The 15,017-nt window shown below is 45.3% G+C and overlaps 2 protein-coding genes across 8 annotated transcripts in view; one reads left to right on the plus strand and one right to left on the minus strand.

The window, feature by feature from the left end:
* Cse1l (chromosome segregation 1 like) overlaps window positions 1-10,008 on the plus strand; it is a 37,639-nt gene extending 27,631 nt beyond the window's left edge. For 3 of the 4 annotated variants that reach the window (XR_015683230.1, XR_015683229.1, XM_087653476.1), the window contains 9 exons: window positions 774-871; window positions 3,239-3,389; window positions 3,514-3,722; window positions 4,701-4,798; window positions 4,893-4,978; window positions 5,360-5,441; window positions 6,682-6,828; window positions 7,927-8,158; window positions 9,342-9,901. Coding sequence is in view for 2 of the 4 variants with exons in the window: in XM_087653476.1 (XP_087509602.1) it covers window positions 774-871; window positions 3,239-3,389; window positions 3,514-3,722; window positions 4,701-4,798; window positions 4,893-4,978; window positions 5,360-5,441; window positions 6,682-6,828; window positions 7,927-8,158; window positions 9,342-9,431 (1,193 nt within the window). In the remaining 2 variants the exon portion in view is untranslated. 4 annotated transcript variants of the gene reach the window in all.
* A 1,141-nt stretch (window positions 10,009-11,149) lies between these two features.
* The window catches only part of Stau1 (staufen double-stranded RNA binding protein 1), a 45,806-nt gene continuing 41,938 nt past the window's right edge, over window positions 11,150-15,017 (minus strand). For 2 of the 4 annotated variants that reach the window (XR_015683446.1, XR_015683445.1), the window contains exons 8-12: window positions 14,464-14,539; window positions 13,964-14,283; window positions 13,372-13,494; window positions 12,938-13,023; window positions 11,150-12,513 (exon numbers count right to left, since the gene is read on the minus strand). Coding sequence is in view for 2 of the 4 variants with exons in the window: in NM_001109907.1 (NP_001103377.1) it covers window positions 12,498-12,513; window positions 12,938-13,023; window positions 13,372-13,494; window positions 13,964-14,283; window positions 14,464-14,539 (621 nt within the window). In the remaining 2 variants the exon portion in view is untranslated. 4 annotated transcript variants of the gene reach the window in all.

The raw sequence follows: 15,017 nt of genomic DNA on the forward strand, positions 1-15,017 counted from the left end.
TGTGCCCCATGTGCATGGTGTTATTACCTTTTCAGTAAATATTGTCACATGCCCTTAGTGCCTTACCTCAGGCTGGGTCTATACGAGTCTTTCTTCTGATAGGGGAAATACATTGGGACATTTCAGAGGCCAGAGAAATGAGGTTTCTACTGCTTAGGCCAAGTATGTGGTAGTGGGGCTTTGTAGCTAACCCTGACTCTGGAAATGAACCTACAGACGTACTAATGAGCATGTATTTAGCTTGCCTGTGTACGCCTCTCCTGTGCCCTGTGCTATTAGGTACCTGCCTGTTGCTATGTAAAGTTTTTACAGTATGGACTCTGGCTTCCTATGGTTAGCCTGTTAATGTGTTTAACAAGATCAGCAGCTGATTTTTCCTTTTAGTATCCTGTGAGCTGAATCTGTTTCTTTTAGACTGTGGATAACAGTTCTGCCAGTGGTTTCTAATTAAAAGAAGATAGTAGATCTGTTCTCTGAATGTTCTGCTTCTCTGTCATGGCTACCCCTCTGTTCTCCCTCCTCTGCCTGCTCCTTTACTTGTCTAGTAATGTTTCATTGTCCCTTTTTAAAGACATTAAGCTTTGGGCCTTGTAGAAGTGCTTTAGTATTCTCCACCTAAGCCTGATATAAAAGGAAGGGAGACGTTTTTAAAGGTATGAGGTATACAGGGAATAGCATCTTGGATTTTTATTTGATGAATTGGTGGCCTTCCCTCCAGTCACTTTAATTTCAATGATTGACTAAACTGTTTGTGCTGTTTTTATATTTTACAGCCATCATGAGAAGTTTCTCCCTCCTGCAAGAAGCCATCATCCCCTACATCCCTACCCTGATCACTCAGCTCACACAGAAGCTGCTGGCTGTTAGTAAGGTAACAGCCAGTCAAGAAAACGTTTATGGTGGAGGGGTGGGGGGCGGCGGCACAGAAGTGCCGTGCTGTGTGTGGAGATGAGAGGGTGAGAGAGCACTTTGCAAGAATTCTCTCCTTATACCATATTGGTTCCAGGGATTACACTCAGAATGTGAGGCTTGTCAGCAAGGCCCTTTACCTCACCAGCCCATGGGATTGTTTTTAACTTCCTGTGAAGTGTTTGGGCCCTGCGCCCTATGGCACCAGACCAAGTGTTGTAGAGTGTCTGTGCGTTCTTCTGACCTCACGTTGGATGCATAGAGGCTGGAAGTGTACCACCCGTCAGTGCACTCAGAACCAAGTAGGACAACCCACGTCCTCATAGCAAAATGGATAGATGACACTGAACAAAAAAAGCACATGACCCTGCATTTATTTTAAGTGGAGTAAGATAGTATCTGTACTAATGGTTAGAAAATGACACTTATGTCAGTTCCTCCTTGTTTTTATTTCTATTGTGTAATGTTCTTGGCTACACACAAAGAGAAAGCCTGTCATAAAAAATAATAACAATGATAGTAAAGTCCATCCACCAATAATTGTACTTAATCATGCAAACTTGGTTACCAAATTTATAAAAGAGTTTAAGAGTGACCATTTTGGATGTTTTTTGTTGGTTTGGTTTTGTTTTTTTTTGGGGGGGGGGGTTCCTTGAGATCTTGGTCTATACATTAGGCTAGCCTCAAACTCAGAGATTGCCAACCTACCTTTCGTGGTGCTGGGATTAAAGGCATGTGTAACCACACCTGGTAAGAATATCTTTATAGATGCATGATCTTAATTATGCTGTGAAAATTACTTGAATTCATAAGACATAGTAAACTGGGCCAATGTGTGCCCAGTGCATACCTTTAATGCTGCCCTCAGCAGGCAGAGACAGGTAGGTGGGTCATAAGTTTCAGGCCAGCTAGAACTGTGTAGTGAGAGCCTTCCTCTTAAAAACGTTAAAGCATGGGGCTGGAGAGATGGCTCAGTGGTTAAGAGCACCGACTGCTCTTCCAGAGGTCCTGAGTTCAAATCCCAGCAACCACATGGTGGCTCACAACCATCTGTAATGAGATCTGATGCCCTCTTCTGGTGTGTCTGAAGACAGCTACAGTGTACTTATATATAATAAATAAATCCTTAAAAAAAAAAAAAAACATTAAAGCATTAGAGGGAGTTTAACAATAGACCAATTATTTTCCATCCAGGATCATAGTCCAGAACTAACTCGGGGCTTGGGGAATGGAAGGGAAGCAAAACAGGATTGTATCTCTCTCTCTCTCTCTCTCTCTCTCTCTCTCTCTCTCTCTCTCTCTCTCTCTCACACACACACATACACACACACACACACACACACACACACACACACACACACACACCCTCTGGATTTGAAACAGCTCGTAGATCTGGAGCTGCAGCTTGTGATCCACAGTGAACTGTAAAGAGTCTAAGTGGGGCTGGAGAGATGGCTCAGTGACTGAGAGCACTGACTGCCCTTCCAGAGGTCCTGAGTTCAAATCCCGGCAACCACATGGTGGCTCACAACCATCTGTATTGGGATCTGATGCCTTTTTATATACATAAAATAAATAAATCTTAAAAATAAAAAAATTACTTAAGTAACCAAGCATTTTTCCCAGAATGTGGGATGCCCTGAGTTCCATCATGCATTACCTACCATTCCCAAAACAAGCATGGGTTTATGATTTTTTTCTTAATGCTGATTTACTTTTTTTTTTTTCAATGTGTCTGTATTTGCCTGTTTGTGTGTCTGTACTGCATGCATGCCTGATGCCCACTAAGGTCAAAAGGTGTCAGATCCCCCAGAACTGGTGTATAGAGAGGGTTATGGGCCACCACATGAATGCTGAGAATCTAAACCAGACCCTCTGTGGGATCAGCCAGTGTTTTATTTACTGAACCATGGCTTCAGCCCTCCCACTATTTCATTTAATTTAATTTTGTTAAGACAAGGTCTCATAATTGGTGTGGTGGTACGAATCTTTAATCCCAGCACTCTAGAGGCAGAAGCAGGAGGATATATGTGAGTTCATGGCCAACCTGGTCTACGGATACAGTTCCAGAACAAAGACAGGGTCTCATTATGTAGTCCTGGCTCACCTGGGACAGCTATATAGATGGGGTTGGCCTGGAGCTCAGAGAGAGATGTCTAGTACTAGGATTAAAGGTGTCTTCCACCATGCCTGCTTTAATGCTAAGACTTTAACAGGCGCTGGCATGTATTTTACCTGTTGTTAGGAGGGTTAGCTGAGTTCTGCTCTGGGTGATAAATAGTAGTCACTTGATTATTGAGATGGTCTTTTATTGTTTTTATTATTTCAGAATCCCAGCAAACCTCATTTCAATCACTACATGTTTGAAGCAATATGTTTGTCTATAAGAATAACCTGCAAAGCTAACCCTGCTGCTGTTGTGAACTTTGAGGAGGCTCTCTTCCTCGTGTTCACTGAGATCTTACAAAATGATGTGCAAGGTAGGTCAGTAGAAGCCTGACCTGTCCTTCAGTAGTGATGCTATGGGGTGGTCCTAAAACACTGTCCTTTGTGCCAGAGCCCTGCGTGGCTGCCACTCACAATTCTTTTAATTTTTTTTAACAGAGTTCATCCCATACGTCTTTCAAGTGATGTCTTTACTTCTGGAAACACATAAAAATGATATCCCATCTTCCTATATGGCCTTGTTTCCCCACCTCCTTCAGCCGGTACTCTGGGAAAGGGCAGGAAATATCCCTGCTCTGGTGAGGCTGCTCCAGGCATTCTTAGAGCGGGGCTCCAGTACAATAGCGACTGCTGCAGCTGACAAAATTGTGAGTCCGCTTACTCTTAAATAACTTAAATTCCAAGTTCTTTGGAAATATAAGGGGGTAGCAGGTTTTGATTTTTTTCCTTAAAATAGCTAGGTTCTATGAAATACGGTGTGGTTAACAAGAATGGTAACGAATACTTCATTGGTGTCAGCTGCTATTTGGGGATTATATCTACAGGGCAACAGGTTGATTTTAGACACTTAGCGTCAGGTACAGTATTTAAAAGCTGCACTCAGACTGGGCAGATTCACCACCACCCCACTGTCCCTGCTACCCCACTGTCCCCGCCACCCCACTGTCCCCGCTACCCCACTGTCCCCGCTACCCCACTGTCCCCGCCACCCCACTGTCCCCAGCCACGAGATCCCTTCTACTTCTCCGAGCCTCGTGGTTCTGCTCCATCTTTTTTTTTTTTTTTTTTTTTTCGGAGCTGGGGACCGAACCCAGGGCCTTGAGCTTGCTAGGCAAGCACTCTGCTCCATCTTCTATCTCTCTTCCTCCTTCCTCCTCCCTCCTCCCCCTCCTCCATTTTTTTTCTCTCTCCCTCCCCTTTCCCTTCCACTGCCCAATCACAGACTCTAGCATTTAAAAGAAGGTTCACCTAAAATCACCTGAGTAGTGGATGTGATCCTAGTCCAGGGCAGCCCCTCTTGAGGAAGCAGAATTAACACCAGAATCAAACAGCACAGGGCAACGCCCAACAAGAGACTGTCGCCCCTGTCCTTTTACAGTCCAGAAATAACAACGAGAAGAAGCTGGGTACGGTTTCACACAGATGTAATCACAGCTTTAAGGGATGAAGGCAGAGGAAATGAAAGTTCAAAGTCACATTTGGTTCTTTGTAGCCTATGCTTCCTGATTCTCAGTCACCACTCCACTGCCTTCACTGGTTCAGTGGTAGCCACTCCCCAGCCTGGTGAGCCGCACCTCGGTCCCTGCCTCCTCTGAGTGCTCACTATTTGATCTGCTTTGTTGCAGCCTGGATTACTGGGTGTCTTCCAGAAGTTGATTGCATCCAAGGCAAACGATCACCAAGGTTTCTATCTTCTCAACAGTATAATAGAGCACATGCCTCCGTGAGTCCCATTAACCCTCTGTGCACTGACGCAGATTCTGTTACATGCTCATAACGGACTGAGCTGATACCTGTGCTTCTCTTCGATTCTTTAGTGAGTCAGTTGACCAGTACAGGAAGCAGATCTTCATCCTACTGTTCCAGAGACTGCAAAACTCCAAGACCACCAAGTTTATCAAGAGTAAGCACATCATTTGGAAAGGGTTGGGACACAGATTTTAAGACTGGCTGTGGGCAGAACTCTTATCAGTCATAAATGTTGCATATCAAATACCGGAAAAAAATTTGTATCCCAAAGACTAACCTAGTTTGAACTGTGTTAAGTTCCAAAGTCTGGTTTGTTAGGTTTAGGGAGAACAGCATTGTATGTGGAAAGGCATGAGTTGGGGATTTCAAATAAAACTCTGTGACACAAACATGGGTGCCTCTCTGTGGGGGGTCTTGGAAGGCAGGTGCTGAACTGGCTCTGCGCTTTCCAGGCTGAAACAGATTCCCAGGCCGACAGGAGGAGAATTGCCACTTCGGTGAAGTCAGTACTGATGCTCTTGTGTTCTCTCCACAGGTTTCTTGGTGTTTATTAACTTATATTGCATTAAGTATGGGGCACTGGCATTACAAGAAATATTTGATGGCATACAGCCAAAGTAAGTTGTGGCTTTGTTTATAAGAAGAGTGTCGTTTGACCTCTTTAGTATAAACCAGTATGTATGTTAGTGGTGGCATTTTTGTTCTGGTCTAGGAATAGTTTATGGTGGCTTTAGAAGTGTTCTTGGACATAGAAAAGCTGATGCCCACCTTTTCAAAGTCTCTGTCTTCTGGCATTCTCCACTCAGCTCAGTGTCTGTACAAACACTGAGAAAGGATGCCTTCTGTGAGGACCACAGCCTGGCAGCAGTGACAGCCTTGCAGTTGGTGAAACTTGGTTCTGACTTTGTGCAAAGGATGTGTTTAGTAGTGTGACCCTTGGGGCAGTGGAAGAGTAACGGAAAGTAGAGGCCAGGGTTATGGGAATTTTTGTGGGAAACCCTCCCAGCTATTGCAGATTGACTTTAAAATCAGTCATCTTGCAAAGTAGTCTGAGAAAATACAATCTCTGATAGTAGGGGAATGTGGGCTCTCTGAAGCCCATGTGCTGCCAGTCAGCGCCCTCCTCACAGTGAGCAAAGTGCACTCTGTGAAGGGCACTACTTTTGGCCCCGTCAGGAATAAGGGTTTTCATCATGTAGAATGTGAGGAGTTACTCGAAAAGAGCTATTGACTGATTCAAGGACTGATGAAATGCACCATTAGCATGTATGTATTTAGTGGTATTTAAGCAAAGAAAGATGGCGCTCCTGGTCCAGACTGACACTGGGCCTTGACAGTGGTAGATGCTCTGGCTTTGGCATCTTAGCTCTGTCTTTTTCTTTATTTTATTTCGTGTGCATTGGTGTTTTGCCTATATTTATGCTTGAGTGTGAAGGTGTCAAATCTTGGCGTTACACAGTTGTGAGCTACCATATGGCTGCTGGGATTTGAACTCAGGACCTCTGGAAGAGCAGTCGGTGCTCTTAACCACTGAGCCATCTCTCCAGTCCCTTAGCTATGTTCTTAATTTCTTGAGCAACTTTGAAAAACTTTTTTAATTTAAAATTTTTTTGAGCAACATTTTACATAAATAATTTTTCTCCTCACCTGCCCTAAAAAAGCTGCAAAGATTCAGCTTAAGGGAAGGTGTTGTAGTAACACAGCACTGTTTAATCAGAAGAAGCCATAGCAGTCAGTCAGAGACCGTGTACTCTTACTCTTTAGTACCATTCATACAGAATCACGGAGTAGAAATTATGTCTATCTTACTAAGTGTAATGCTTGTAGTAAGTATTTTTGTTTTGCTTTTATTAATAGAATGTTTGGAATGGTTTTGGAAAAAATCATTATTCCAGAGATTCAAAAGGTATCTGGAAATGTGGAGAAGAAAATCTGTGCAGTTGGCATAACCAAATTACTCACAGAGTGTCCAGCAATGATGGACACTGAGTACACCAAGCTGTGGTGAGTATTCCTGCTATGAGAAGGGGAAGGTCTTCCTTCCTGTGTCTGCACCATTGACTAGCTTACTCCTGGAGGGTGGCGACGGATTGGGGGACAACTAGCTGTCTTCTGATCTCGGCTTCTCCACTGGCATCTGACAGATCCCAGCATGGCTTGTAGGCCTTTCTGGGTTCGTTGGCGGATTTCCATCTGGGCCTCAGCTCAGAGCAGACCTCCTACTATGGCCTCCAGAGGGCTCGGGGTGGAGCGAGCTTTGGTGCTGAATTTGCTTTGTTTTTCTTTTCTAAGGTTTTATTTATTTATGTGAGCACACTGTAGCTGTCTTCACACACACCAGAAGAGGGCATGGGATCCCATTACAGATGGTTGTGAGCCACCATGTGGTTACTGGGAATTGAACTCAGGACCTCTGGAAGAGCAGTCGGTGCTCTTAACCGCTGAGCCATCTCTCCAGCCCTTGTTTTGTTTCTCTACAGTTGTGACTGTCCTGTAACTTGCTATGTAGTACAGGCTAGACATGACCTGTGCCTGCCTCTGCCTCCCAGTACTGGGATTGCAGACATGCACCCACACTGCACTGTCTTTACTCTTGATTTGAAGGGGAGGATTTACGTATCCTTCATCCTTCCATCCATCCATTCCCTCTGAGAGCCTGACCTGATACAGACTTACCTCCTGTGATGGCAGGTGTGCCCCCTGTCACAGAATGTCTCTTAGGGCTTTGTCTTTTTGTATGCATACATGTTTGTGTTCACATGTGTTTTGGCATGTGACATGTGTGGGCGGGTGGGCTCATTGTCACAAGTCTTCCTCAGTCGCACTTTACTTTTTTGAGGCTTGATCTCACTGAACCTGGAACTTGCTGATTCTAGGATTATGGATTCTAGGAAACCTTGCATGGCAGGCATTTTGTTCAGTAATGCAGAACCCTAGACATTGTATTTTGAGACAGATTGTCACTGAGTAGCATCAGCTGGTCTGGAACCCACAGCAGTCTTCATGTCTCAACTTCATGAGATCTGAGATTTCAGGTATAAGCCTCCATTGTTGGCCCTTAAAAGTAATTTGCTTTGGTTTTGTCTGTGCCTTCCCATCCAGGACTCCGTTGTTACAGTCTCTCATTGGCCTGTTTGAGTTACCTGAAGATGACAGCATCCCTGACGAAGAGCACTTCATTGACATAGAAGACACCCCAGGGTACCAGACTGCCTTCTCACAGCTGGCGTTTGCTGGTAAAAAGGAGTATGACCCTGTGGGTCAGACGGTGAACAACCCCAGGGTCCATCTGGCACAGGCACTTCACAGACTGTCTACTGCCTGTCCGGGAAGGGTGAGTGTCTGCACTGTCCTGGGACTCGATTGGGAAGTCAGAGGTGAGCAGGTGTTAGGCCTGCTCTGTCCAGTTGAGCTGAGGGAATGGTTTTTAATACGTGTGCTGGATGCTGGTTCACACCTTTGATCCCAGCACTCAGAAGGCAGAGGCAGGCAGATCTCGAGTCCCAGGCCCAATTGGTCTGCAGAGCAAGGTCCAGGATGGCTAGTACTGTTCAGAGAAATCCTGTCTCAAGGAAAAAAGAAAACAAACTCAAATTAAGTAATGTAGTGCGTCATGTCTTCAATTGAAGACTGGCCCTTTAATTGCATTTAGCTAGTCTTTCAGAGATTTTTGTACTATTTGATAGGTTTTATTTTTCACACATAAGGATAACATGACAAACCATGGTGTACCTAGCTAAAATAATTAACAATGTTTTTGTTGTTGTTGTTTTTTTTTTTTTTTTTTTTTTTTGGTTCTTTTTTTTTTTGGTTCTTTTTTTCGGAGCTGGGGACCGAACCCAGGGCCTTGCGCTTCCTAGGCAAGCGCTCTACCACTGAGCCAAATCCCCAACCCCAACAATGTTTTATCAATTTTTTTTTCTCTGTACCAAGTTTTATTAGAATAAGTATGCATAAATATTTAACTAGTCTTTTTTGCCAAACATGGGTGGGTACTGGTTGAATCGTTGCAATCCCAGATGAGTAGGTAGCTGTGAGTTTGGGACTAACCTGAGATAAGTAACAAGATTCTGTCCATAAACTAAAAAAACCTAATTTTTTTTCTCAACTACAGCACAACCGAAATTCATAATGTGTTTACCCGTGTGTGTGTGTGTGTGTGTGTGTGTGTGTGTGTGTGTGTGTGTGTGTACACGTACATGTATATGTGGGAGACCTTTGATTTTTCAGGAGCCATCTTCATTTTTGAGACATGTATAGAAGTTCACAGAACTACTTGTCACTCTTTTCCTTCTACTGAACGGGTCCTGGGAATCGAACTTAGTATTAGGCTTGGTGCTCCGTCCCTCTACCCACACTACAAGTACCTTTACTCGGCTGCCCTACACCCAGTGTTTGGAAAGTATGGAGTCAGTTGAGTTAGTGACTGGCTGCCCTTTCCCCACACGGCGCAGCATCTCATTTAGGCCCCAGTTTGCATACAAGAGCCTCCTACACTATGTGGTCTCCTTCTGCAGGTTCCCTCGATGGTGAGCACCAGCCTCAATGCAGAAGCCTTGCAGTACCTCCAAGGTTACCTGCAGGCAGCCAGTGTGACCCTGTTGTGAACTGCATCTTCCTGACCCATGGGGGGCTGAGGATGGTTTCTTAGGAACCATGTGGACTTCTGAGCACGGCCCTGCTGAAGCATCACAGGTTTCCAACCTCTTAAACTTGTCAGACTCTCACAGAGGACAGTAAATACTGCTGTAAGCCAATGAGGTTTGTCTTGATCACCAATATAACTGATAACTTGTCTGGTTTGTCCTTAATGGGACAAGTATTTACAACCCCATGTATGGCCATGGTCTCTGTGGAGCATTTGCACGGTTTGGGTTATTTCAAATTTTTGTCAGACCGTGACTGTGGAGACTTATTTCTGTTGTTTTGTTTTGAAGCTTGTATTTCTCTTGTCTTTGTGTTTGTTGTCTGTTTCTTTAAGCTTTTATTGGAAATATGAAAAGAATCTCTTGTTGACTTGCAATGCACATTTCATAGTCTGTAATCAGCAATAAAAACCCAAAATGTGTATCTAAAAGTGTCAAGGACAGGATTTTGGTGCTTTCTAAAACTTTGATAAAATGAAGAATTTCTTTAAATCTACTTTCCCCACCTGGACTCCATAAAAATACTAATTTTTAAATCATTTAAACTCAGAATGGTGGTTTTTGTTTTCTTTTTTAAGAGTCTACATGAAGTAGTCATTCATACCAATTTGGACATCTTAGGCTGGGTGAGGGCACTTCCTATGGACAAGACCTGAGGAGCAGTGCAGGGCCTGGACCTTCCTGTGGTCGCGGCCAAGCAGTTTTCTTGTGGAAGTTGTGGATAGCTTACAAGATGGTCTCTCTCTCTCTCCTTTGTGTTCCCATGTTGGTTGTCTTCCACATTGAGTCTTCTGGGGGTGACCCAGCTTTGTCAGGTTTGGATCTAAGTGCCTTGTCCTGCTAACCATCTCGCAGCCCATGGGGTTTTCTCTTGGTGCTTGGTAGGTTTCCATTTTTATTTTTATGTACATCTGCATGATAGAAGAGGGCATCAAATCCCATCATAGATGGCTATAAGCCATTAGGTAGTTGCTGGGAACTGAACCCAAGACCTTGGGAAGAGCAGCCATTGCTGAACCATCTCTCCAGCCCTCCCCCCCCCTTTTTAAAAATAATTAAATGTCGGTAGACGAGTGTGTACGTGTAGAGCTCAGAGTCTAATGCTGCGCTTGACTCTTATGGTGCGGCCATGTTGTTTTGGTCTATCAGTTAGCTTTAGTGACTTTCATCTTAGAGCTGTGCATGCTGTGCGTGGAGCTCAGAAGACAGCTTAGGGAACTGTATCATGTCCACTTGGTATATTTTATTGCATTTTAATTATAGCACACCACAGCATGTGCGCGTTCTCTTACCATTCAAATCCTCAGAATCGGCTCAGGTTGTCAGGCTTGGCTGCGAGTCCCTTCACTCCTTTGGGGGTCACATATACTTAGGGTTCACAGCAGTGAAGTAGCAACAAAGAGATTTTACATTGGAGGTCACCACAACATGAAAACCGTATTAAAGGGCTCCGTTGGGATACCAAGGTAGTTCTGTATGGTGAAGAATGGACTCTGGGATGGGTGCTGCTCAGTGGTAGACATTTTTTGGACATGAATGCATATTGAATGCTCGGCCAATACCCTTTACATGCCAAACCCCCTTTAAAAGTGAATCCAGACTAATCTTAAATCAGCCAGCCAGTCCAAGTTGGCCACTCCCTCACGACACTTTTCAGTTGCGCTCAATTGGAAAAAGACTTTCTTAGTAGCTGTTTATTGATCAATAGTTTAATATAAAGAGATTTTAGATCTTCAGATTTTTGCCCAGACAGAATCACAAGCATTACAAATATTCTCTTCTTTTAAAAAAAGGTGGGGAAGGGGATGAACCAGAAGGAGATTGATCTAGAAGTAGTGACATTTGAAAATAAATTAACAAAAAAAATTTAGTATTCTCATTTATTGGTGACAAAGACTAAGTTTCCTTATATTCCATGGGTGAAAAGGTCCAGCTAAACCCCGAGTGGGAGCAGCAGGGTTGCACTCGGAGCCACAATGCTCCACACCAGGCCGGCAGACCTTCCTGCCTCTGTGCACACTAGCACAGCACCAGGAAACCTGTCGCCCTTCCCTACGTGGAGGCTGGGATTGACTGTATTGGGCCCTCCAGGGACACCAGCCCATAGTCTTCTGGGCCCACAGGTAATGTCCTGTAGTGTGTAGAAAAAGCCACCTTGAGCAATACTCCCTCAAGTGACCTCCCACTGGCAATCTGTTAAAATGGGTGACAACCTCTCCCGTTGACAATCTGTTATAACTGGTAAAGGTCAGGCTCACTTTTAAGTATGCTGCTTAAAAATAAAGTTAAAAAGGACCAAATCTTTTGATCTCCTAAAGTTTAAAAGTCCTAAGCTGTCCAATTTATACAAGGGGTTGGGAGTCAAGGATTCTTGTGGTTAAGTCCAGAACTGCCAGCCGAGCCAGAGGCACAGAATGCATCACCAAACAGGGCTGTGGTCTTTGCCAGTTACATAGCTGGATAGCATCTGTCTCAGACTAGTTTCTAAACTGCTAGGTAAGTAGATGCAACTGAGAAACTGAAATGAAAATTACATAGTGTCATCTCAACCAAAGGGAATAATGGAACTAACAGGCATCCATCACTGTTGAAGAGAAAGCAGTGGTTACGGTGGGTGCTACGTGTGGCAGAGTTGCGTCAGTCATGTAGGAAGCACTGGTTTTTCTCTGGTGCGTTTAGCTCCGGGGCCGCTGTAAGGCCTCTCTGGTGTGGCTGTCCCGGTTTTCCAAAGAATCTGAAGAAGCCAGCGTGAGAGTTGGCCACGCTCTCCGTTTCTCTGTCACGAGGCAAAAAAAAAGCTGGAGACACTGGAGCTGCTGGTCTCCTGGTGGATGGCGGAGCACAGCGTCACCAGCAGCCCAGCCCAACCAAGGCCACCACCTGCAGTTCCTTTTCTTCTTTGCCACATTTTTTTATCCACCATGTCTTGGCCCACTGGAGTTATCAGAAATTCCAAATTTTCAAAGCAGTTCTCAGTATTTTCGGTATATATGTTGGGTTTTATAATGGTTCATGGCCAGAATAGGTTCAGCACCTCCCGCACCTTTAAGAAAGAAAAATGACAATGGCAGACATTGAAATGAAAGCTAATCTCCAAAATGCAGCTTGCAAACACCCAAGGCCCTATGTATGGGAACTGATAACATCATCCTAGAAAATGCTCGGTGAAAGCAAGTGTTGTGTCTGAGGAAGAAAGTGACAGTGGTGGCTGTGACTCTAAAATCTGACACTGATGTACGTGCAGATAAAGCACCAATGCACGTAACATTTAACCACAGCTCCGTGGATAACAGTGGGTGAAGAGGTGGCTGCTCCTGTCCACATCTACTAACCCTGCCTTTCAATGGATCCCCGCTCACCCACACTGGCACTGCCTTCTCTCTCTCTCTCTCTCTCTCTCTCTCTCTCTCTCTCTCTCTCTCTCTCTGTGTGTGTGTGTGCGTGTGTGTGTGTGTGTGTTCACTCACGCTGAAACTGGTCCGTTTCCTGTCCTTGGCATCTCTGTGCTCTGTTGGTCCAACTCAGACAGCAGCTTTAAGATGTTCAGTGCAGCCTAGAAAGATGGATGGAAGGAAGAGTCAAACCACAGGGAACAGACTGGCCTCATGCCGAAAACTCCAGCAAATGGGTGGCAACTTCTTCCCAATGAAATGTTTGAATCCTGCTCAACATAAAACTCCCACGCTTCCCATCCAGTGAACACCAAAGCTCAAGTGTGCTGATTCCTCCTTGTGTTGAACACAACACCCCAAAGGTGGCTGCCAGAATAGAGCAGAAGTGAGGAATCAGACCAGTTGACCGGGTTCCAGGAGAACCATGTCCCTCTCTGAGGCCACTAACACTGAACAAGTACGTGTGCCAGCTCCTGAGTGAGAACTCAGCACCTCCCGGGCCCACATACCATATCATGACAGGACTCCACATCCTTGCCGATGCCATGGCTGACGAGAGGTGGCTGTGAAGAGCAGTTGATGAGAGATACACACTCGTTCTTGTTGTTCTTGGGGAAGTCTTTGTATTCAACCTAAGGAAAACAGCACATCCCCTGCATGTGGGCCCGAGCCTAGAATCTGCAGAAGCCTGTTCTCTCCTCCTCTTCCTAAGGAAACATGTCTTCTCTCCCTTCAGCCCTGGCCTACTTTGCCCCCCACACACCTCCTGGGTGTGTTCATGGCATGTGTGTGGACACTGAGGACAACTTGCTAGAGTTGGTTCTTTTCCACTAATCAAACTACGATTGTTGGGCTTGGAGATAGACACCTTTACATGATAAGCCACCTTCTCATCCTAGACCTTCTTGCACAGAACCACACGGTACACTCAAACTCGTGGACAATCACAAAAACCTTTTCTGGTTTCTGTGGTGCTGAGAGCAGAACACAGGCGGGGTCTTGCACACACTCTACAGGCAACTCTGCAGAAAGAACCTGACCTGACCACACTGTAAGGGTCATCTGAGGCACAAAGGTGACCACGCGAAAGCCAACAGTTACCTGGAATCCCTGGGCTCTGGAAAGGTAGTACAGTTGCTCAGAGGGTCTTGTGCGAGGTCCATGGGGTACATGTCCTGAAGAGATGTTACTCTTTAAAATGGTCTCGGCTGTGGGCGAGGTGCCCCCGTACAACAATTCTCGGGCTATCATGGCAGTTACCGTGGCCTTGGCAGGATTTGGAGCTGCCCTGGCGAAATCTTTGGTATGGTGTCCTTGACTAACCCCGACAGCCTGGGCAACCTCTGGCACCATGGGGAGAATCCCGGCTGGCAGCTGCTGATGGCTAAGATAGGGCATCCTGAACTCATCCTCTTTATTACCTGCAGGGACACAGGCCACCGGTCACCCTCACCACCCCAGAAGACAGAGCCACTCTTACCACCACCATCACAGCACACACAGGAAGGCAGCCACTACCAGTGCTTCAGAAAACTCAACACAAGAACCATACAAACACAGACCACACTGGTTCAACTGACGAGAAAGAGGGCCAAACTTACTGGTTCCATTTTCATCCCCAGGGCTAGGTTCAAAAAATGTTACTTTCCTTCCATCTCCTGGTTTCTTTACTGGAGTCTTAAGAAAGAAAAATGGCAGTGAGCACAGACAAGCACGGAAGCGCTAGGGTCTGGAGAATACCACAACCCCCGCTGTATAAACTCTCATGCTTCCCCGTGGCAGCATCTACTTAGAACAGATCCTGAATGCGGTGTGGGCTTGAAAGTGTTCAGCATGTTGGGAAAATAGGGTCTGTACTGGTGCTGAGCAGAAACACCTACGTAACTATCCAAAAACAGTGCTTCCACAGAGAACACGGAGGTATCTAATGCTGTCAGGCACAGGGAGGGTGCTTATGAGTACTCTACACGGTTCAGGAATGGGAAATCTGGAAGGCAAACCAAGGTCTGCAAACTCCATATGCAGTGGCTGGGTCCCAGGTACTGACTTCCGAGGCAGTGGGATTTATTTATTGGTTGTGAAACTGGCAGAGCTCAAAAGAGGCTCACGCCTACTTTAGAAGACCCCAACATGACAACAGCTGAGCCAGCAATGG

Source organism: Rattus norvegicus, chromosome 3 (assembly GCF_021556685.1).
Source record: "Rattus norvegicus strain SHRSP/BbbUtx chromosome 3, alternate assembly SHRSP_T2T, whole genome shotgun sequence".
Classification (NCBI taxonomy): Eukaryota; Metazoa; Chordata; class Mammalia; order Rodentia; family Muridae; genus Rattus; species Rattus norvegicus.